The sequence below is a fragment of the Elaeis guineensis genome, chromosome 9, assembly GCF_000442705.2.
Source record: "Elaeis guineensis isolate ETL-2024a chromosome 9, EG11, whole genome shotgun sequence".
In the NCBI taxonomy this organism is placed as follows: Eukaryota; Viridiplantae; Streptophyta; class Magnoliopsida; order Arecales; family Arecaceae; genus Elaeis; species Elaeis guineensis.
In genome coordinates this window covers 95314614-95322193 of record NC_026001.2, presented here as the reverse complement: position 1 = coordinate 95322193, position 7580 = coordinate 95314614, and the positions used below count along the sequence as shown (strand labels likewise).

General features: G+C 38.3%; 1 protein-coding gene across 3 annotated transcripts; it reads left to right on the top strand.

Moving 5' to 3' along the window:
* Window positions 1–4800: 4800 nt before the first annotated feature.
* LOC105051078 (uncharacterized) lies at window positions 4801–6852 on the top strand. Of its 3 annotated transcripts, none has more exons than XM_073243848.1 (3): window positions 4801–6078; window positions 6477–6515; window positions 6596–6852. In XM_073243848.1, exon 1 carries the CDS (start codon window positions 4956–4958, stop codon window positions 5931–5933), a length of 978 nt encoding a protein of 325 aa, XP_073099949.1. In that variant the 5' UTR covers window positions 4801–4955; the 3' UTR covers window positions 5934–6078; window positions 6477–6515; window positions 6596–6852. The 3 variants fall into 3 exon arrangements, with proteins under 3 accessions (XP_073099949.1, XP_073099948.1, XP_010929658.1); XM_073243847.1 differs by having other exon boundaries at window positions 6468–6515; XM_010931356.4 differs by lacking the exon at window positions 6477–6515.
* Window positions 6853–7580: the final 728 nt, after the last annotated feature.

Sequence of the window (7580 nt, the reverse complement as noted above, 5' to 3'; positions counted from 1 at the left end):
GGCCCATCCTTGGTCGGGCCGTTCAGGCCACGGCCGCCGCGGCGGAGGCCGGCGGCCTACGGGGGCCACTCCCCTGATCAAGGAGAAGCATGGCCGGCGATCGATTTCGATCGCCGGTGCCGGAAAAATCCACGGGAAAGAGACCAAAATAGAGGTCTCTTTCCCCGACCGGAAATCGGCGACTCTCGTCGCCAGCAGCACGCACAATGCACGGAGAGGAAGGAGAAGAAAGAGGGGAGGAAGAGGAAAACTTACCTCAGCCTCCGGAGACCTCGCCGGCGAGCAATTACGGTGAGAAATCGGACGGTGTCCGCGGCTCTAATTCGAGAAAATCAGAGAGAAGGAGAGAGGGAGGAGACCTATGGATCGATTCTAAAGAGAGGGAAGACCTTCTTATAGAGGGTCCTAGGATTCCGAGAGATCCTAGGACTCCTAATGCGCATGGGTCTCGCCGGAGAAGAAGACTCCTACCGGGAGTCTTCTTCCCGGTTTTTACCCTATTTTTTTTTTTTTTTTTTGGGCTATAACACTATACCTCACTTGTGGAATCAGAGGAGATATTTACCGACCTAAACCATTGTAATAATTCATAGGAATGTGTGTTTAATCTTGCATCGGATATGTAGACATTAGGTTACAGAGCTAACGAATTTAAATAATATTTTTAACTAGCTTTTGAAATGAATTCCTAAGTTGTTGCAAATGAAATTAATAAAATCAGATCTAGCCCATGATCTATGTGGGCTAGAATATATTTCAGCATTGGTCTATTTGGATTTACTATAGGTTGGTTTTGTTATTTATGTTTATATTTGAATGAATTTGGATTTTTAGTTTGAGTAGATTTCAAGTATTTATAAAAGTCCTAGGAATTTAAATTATATCTTTCAGCTAGTTTTTTTGGATGAAATATTGGATTGTTACATTGCCATACTAAGAAATTTTTTTTTTATAAAATTAAAGAACCATACTAAGATCCTATTTAAGGATAATATATTATGATTCACAATAATATTTTTCAAGATAGTTTTTTTGGATAAGGTTCGGATTGCTACGAGTGACCCACTTTTTATAAAATTCAAGAACTATATTAAAATCCTATTTTAAGATAATAAAGTGAGGTTCATGAATCCTAAGAGATAAAATCATAAGAGATATGGTCTCTCCACCTCTTATATAGAGATACTAGCCAGAGTAGCTGTACTGTACCTACACTAGCTGTGAGAATTCAAACCCTACGCCAGAATACGTGACATTTTTTTTCCCAAAAAGATGTAAAAATATAAAAATTGTTTTAAAATTTCATCCTGAAACTATAAATCCAACAAATATTTACCCCGGCGCCAGGCTTTTTGGATAAAACGTCAACTTGGAGTCCAGCCACTGTAGTGGTATCCAAAACTAGCTGTACCAAGCATAAGTTTTAATTTAATTATTTTTTCGTAGATCTTGATGGAATAAATCTTAGCCTCTTGCCATGTGAAATAGGACCTTGCAGTAGGAAATTTTCAGGTAAAGACCTCCTGATAGAAGCATACTTTTCCTCGCTCCTCAAATACCTGGGATATGTGTTTCACTTCTTGACAAAGCTGCTTCTCTCTAGCTGTTGAAGAAACCGTAATGCAACAAGTATGCCAAATGCTATTGGAGGACAATGATGAAAAAATTTTCTCTAGTTTATACCATTTATGGGGTATTTGGTTTGTAACTAAAATCAGAATAAGAATGTGAATTAGAATGACTTGAAATTGAAATCGAAATGGTCAAATTTTTTGAAGTATTTGGTTCATAATTGAAATCGAAATCGAAATTGGAATGAAAAATTGAATTCATAGATGAGAGTAGGAATTGAGTTCTATATAGATTGATCCATTCTCATTCTATTTCAGAATCGAAATCGGAATGAGACTCCTTCCAGTCAAACGATTGAAATAGAAGTCATCCATTTCGATTCTGATTCTAAATCTCCACTCTCTCTAACTAAATATCCTTTTAATGATTAGGAACATAAGCCTTCTATGAAGGAAAATTGAGATGCAAGTAAAAGGCCGGGCATATATACCAGAGATCCAACAAATGAGGCACTCGTGGTTTTTAAAAGGCATTATGTTTACATGCAAGCGTTCATAGGTAGTCATATTTCCTCACTCTTTTGCTCGTAATAATGAGCAATGGCTTTGACGTTGGCAATGCTGGCAATGCAAGACTAAAACATTTTAAGCTCACAAAATCTCGCATGTCTATGTGTCATCTACATGGTATGCTAAGCTAGCATAATAAAACTAACAACCCAATTTCCTCCGTTTCCTCCGATAAAAAGAAAATATTTATAAAAAAAATTCTTTAGACATATTTTTCTTTTCAAACTTCCACCCTTTGTGCACGAGTAGCTACCATGCATGCACGGCGTCGGCTTAGCCTGGAGCTACGAGTGAAGGAGGGTCGGTGGGCTTGGAGGGGAGGGAGGGTTTGTTAAGAAAAATACAAGGAATCTGTTTTTTAGGACTTGATTGCGAGAAATTGCTGTCAAAAATCAGGACAAGGGTGTGATATGGTCCCATTAGGGGGTGATTTCATGCTGGCCGAAGACGTAAGCAAATGAAAGATCTAAACAAGTTTGAATCTTGTTGATCCTATATCCCGAACGAACCCTTTTGAGTAGTATCATTAGTCTCTTGGCTTCGGTCGTTGATCTTAGTTATCCGCACCAAGGAGACATCCCTACCAGCCATATTGTTGGTTGATCCGAGGTCCTCTTATCGAATCCGATCTGATCTGAAAATCCCGTGCCTCTTTTTAAATTCAAACGATCATGACATGATATCCGACCGCAGAACAAATAAAAAAAAAGATAATGTGCGTATCTCATCTGATAAGTCAAAATTAATCATTTGAGCCAGCATTCCAAACAAGACAAGAGATAACAAATATATCTCTCTCGATAAAGCAAGAGACAATAGACGTATCTCGCCCAATAAATCAAGGATAACCATCTGATTCTCCTTCTTTCTCGTAAATTTTTCAGTCTTATTTATAAATAAAGGCCCATGGAAGACCCTCAAGGTATGAAATCTTTTCTCTTCCTATATGCTCACTCTTTTCTATATGTCAAAAATCTAATTGAAGCGTCGGAGAGTCCCCACCGGGACCAACTTCGATCGAGGATTTTTCTTGCAGGTCCTGCTTGTCGCTGTTCAACTATCGTAGTCCTGCAATCACCACCAAACTCCAGCCAATACGACTTTAAGACAAATTTCTACCGCAATAGATCCTAAATTTCTAATATTAATTCTTGAAGTGCCCTGGTTTGGAGATTATTTTTATCTTCTATTTTTTCTCCATTAAAAATGATGAAAATCAAAACTAAACCCACAAACCTAAACCCACAAACCTTTCTTTTTTGCAACATTTCTAAAACTCTCTTTTTCATCGCTTTCTTCTAAATCCAAGTCATGTGGTATCAACATTGTTCAATAGAACATAAAGAAGATAGATAATTTTTCTCAACGAAAAAAAAAAGAAAGACAAATATACATCAACAAACAAATAAATATATATCATCTCATTTATCTTAAATTTATTTTTTAAAATATTTATATTGTAGAAGGATAATATCTTTAGTCTTACATCGGTTGTGAGTCTAGAAGGACTGACTTACATGAGGTAAAGTTGTCTCTCCCCTCAGTAAGATATCTTTACATGGAATATCCGAGCCATCTGAACCCGTGACCATAATAATTTATATTTATTTATAATATTATATTATAATCATTTTTTTCTTCTTCTAAGTCAACCAATAAATTCACATAATAAACATGAGTTAGAATGACTACTAGCGATACAAAAAAAAAATCAAAATTATGTACTTGCAATGTTCTTCATGTTTTATGTATATATTAAGATAAATTAATGAGAAATACTCAATTAAATTTAAATTTAAAAGTAGCAACTTATTTAAGTTTTAAGCAAAAAAAAACTTTCTATTTGAAACATAACTTAAAAGCAGCTATCTAAATAGAATGAAATGATCCAATTACTTTTGCAGTTATAAAGTAACATTATATTATTGTAAAACAGTACTGCACTATTATAAAACAGTATTGTACTATTATAAAATAATACTATACTATTATAAAATAATACTATACTATTATAAAGTTATACTACACTATTATAAAACTACATTGCATTGTTGTAAAGTAATACTATACTATGATAATGTAGTACTACTTTATTATAATGGAATACAATACTAATATAATACAATAAAGCAATACTGCATTATTATAAAAAAATACTATACTAATATAATATAATACTGTCTTATTTTAAAAGAATATTGTACTAATATAATACAATAAAGCAATACTGCATGATTATAAAGGAATACTACACTAATATAATGTAATACTACCTTATTGTAAAGGAATACTACACTATTTTAAAAGATATAAGAGTAATTTCAACCAAAAATGAATAGTTGCTTTTAATTTATGATTGGAATGGATAATTATTTTTATATAAAATTTATTTAAAAAATATTTTTAAATTAAAAATAGAAGCAAAAATTTATCTCTAATTTTTTATATATATTATAATTTAATCAATATATACTAAAACTTTTCTTTTGCCACAGTCAGATACATTTTTTAAAAAAAAGAATAATCTGCTAACATAATGGCAAAAAGCCAAAAATATTTTGACGCAAATTATTTTGAAATATTTTTTTTATAAAAAATAAAGTAGATAAATAACGGCAGTTATCAAAAAGAAAGAACGGAAGAAAACACATTATTAACGGAACACTGACGGTGTTGCCGTTACCTCAGAATGGGGTAGTCCCCACAGATAAAAATGGACCCCAGCTCAGCGCCCATCTCCACGCTGCAGTCTTCCTTGCCTTCTCTCGCCACTTGTTTTGGCGGGAACTGAAACGCCTCCGCCCGCCGGAATCCATGGCGAAGCGCCGCCGCGAGGCCCCCGCCGATGAAGAGCGCTGCACCAGAACCGACGGCAAGCGGTGGCGCTGCTTCGAGCGCCGCCTCGGCGACCATCGCTACTGCCGCAAGCACCAGAGCCTCTACCTCGCTACCCTCAACCGCAGCCGCGCTTCCAAACCCTCCTCCAGCGTTAGGGTTAAGAAGGAGAAGAAGGCCCCTCTCGCTAGGGCTAGGGCTAGGGCATCCAAGCCCTCCTCCTCCTCCTCCGCGACCGTCAAGAAGGAGAGGAAGAGCCTTAGGGCTAGGGTTTCTGCCCTAGGGCAGAAAGAAGCCGTCGGAAATGGGGAGACTTCCTCCCATGAGCTGTTCAATCCGGCGCCGCCGGAGTCCCCTGAGCCGGGTCAGATCTGGGCCCTCCCGGACGAATCCGACGGCCACCCCCGCGTTTATGCTCGGGTGGAAAAGATCGACGCCGACAAGGGGACGGCGGAGGTGACGCTGCTGGTACCCCACCCCGTCTCGGAGGACGAGAAGCGGTGGGCCGAGGAGGGCGTGCCGGCGGCCTGCGGGATGTTCCGGCCGGGCAAGTCATCGATCTTGGTGGCGCTCGCCGCCTTCTCCCACCGGATGGTCGTCGAGGAGGAATCCACGGGGGAAGCCGACGCCTTGAACAACTTCTATAAGATTTACCCCCGAAAGGGCGAGGTTTGGGCGGTGTACCAGCGGTGGGACAAGGGGAAGAAGAATCTGGTGTACAGGCTGGTGGAGGTGCTCTCGGGGTTCACCGAGGAGGAAGGGGTGACGGTGGCGGCCTTGAGCTGGGTGGAAGGATTGGAAGACGTGTTCCAGAGACAGGTCGTGGAAGGCTTCGAGCTCGTGAAAACGTTGTCCAGGAAGGAGCTTTTGAGGTTCTCCCACCAAGCGGTGGCCTTCAAGATGACGGAAGATGGGGGAAACGACGGCCGCAGGGGGCGTTGGTATGTCATCGGCTGAAGCTGGCCATGGCGTCCAAAACTTCATCTGGTTAGATGAAAGAATTGAAAAGAAGAAAAAAAAAGAGGAGGAGTTTTGGGGATATAGGTAATGTTCGTTAGTGTTATGCAATTGGACTTGCAGCTGGCTCAAGCTTTGTATTCAGGTTTTTCTGAAACACCCATTCTGATATGCCTGTTTTTGTTGTAGGATAAGTTAATGCATATTTGTATCTTTGGATGGTTAGACTGAAGCTAGTGTGGAGTTTACTTCTTGTTGCATTCATCTATTTGTTGCTCAACTTTGCAATTGGTCTAATGTTTTCATTGCTTCAGTTTTTGCTGTTCATATGTGGCTTGATGTATTCAAATTTTCTCTGCGATAATATGTATGTTCATGAGAGGTAGTATGAAACCAACTATATTTTGGGGGGTTTGTTTGAGAAAGCTTTGTACTTGTAGTTTTAGTGAAGAAATTTCTGATACCGTAAGTGTACATGTTGGTGTGAATACTCTGGTTACGTGTATTCGAATTGATCAAGCTTATGTGGTTCAGTTTTTGCAGCTTAAAAATAATTAGCACGCATGAAGCACATGGCAACATGTAAGATATCTGTGATTTGTGACACATCTTTTATTTTATTGTTGACAATGACAAAGCACTGTGCATTGTGGTATCTTCAGGAGGAAGAGATTGCAGGTTTTGATGAAGGTGATTGGGAGAAAAGTAAAATATAGGAGAAGCATGTGAGCTGCACGCGGATATGAGATGGAGGGTCCGGCGATGCATGTAGGGAGTGGCATTCTGGTTATAAGTTGTCTTTTTATTATATCTCTGCAATGCCTTATAGCTTTGTCAAATTCTATTGGATGCTCAGTAGTTGGAGTTGTGGATTCTATTGGATCTCTTGATAACCATCTTTTTGTCGGCGCTTGCTCTATTGGTAAAGATCACTTTCCATTGGCTTATCCATGATCATCTGGAGATTATATTATTCTTTCAATCTTTTGGCTGATGCAGGCATCCTTCGGCTTTGAAAATTGTTTAGTTTCAAGGTATATATCCTGCATTAAAAACCCATGGAACTTACCACTCCTTTTGGATTCTAACAATGGTAGTTAAGGGAGCAATACAGCAAAGAATTCCCTTCTGACAAATAAAACACTCTTATTTAATGTTGAATCTTGCAGCAATTTTCCAACTTGTGCTGTTTGATTATTGTTGGAATGAAGTGATGATGCATGTCATATTTCTGAGGAGCAAAACCTTCCTGTGTTCATATTTCTTAGAAACACATTAAGCATTTGACTTCAGGATGGTTCTTCATTCCTTGTAATGTTCATTGATTTGTGGGACATTTCTTAGATGTCATTTTACTCAATTCTCTCACTGTGGATTGTTTTCTCATTGTGAATCTAAAATTATGATTTATGGTAAGGTATATAATATCAAAAAACTATCACATCTTTGAGTACGAAGCAATAAATATCAACTGAAATGGAGGTTCTGCACTTTGCTTTCTCGCATCTCATATTTTCCATGATGGTGTTAAAATCTTGTATGAGCTTTTCCGTCAGTGTAGACGGTAACATATTGGTTCTCATTATTGAGATCTTTTTCTCTTTTTTTTTAATCCTTTTTCTTGTTTCCTTTCCTAGTTTTTCTTTT

Coding starts and splice junctions, on each gene's coding strand:
- LOC105051078 (XM_010931356.4), top strand. CDS start 4,956: ATGGCGAAGCGCCGCCGCGAGGCCCCCGCCGATGAAGAGCGCTGCACC.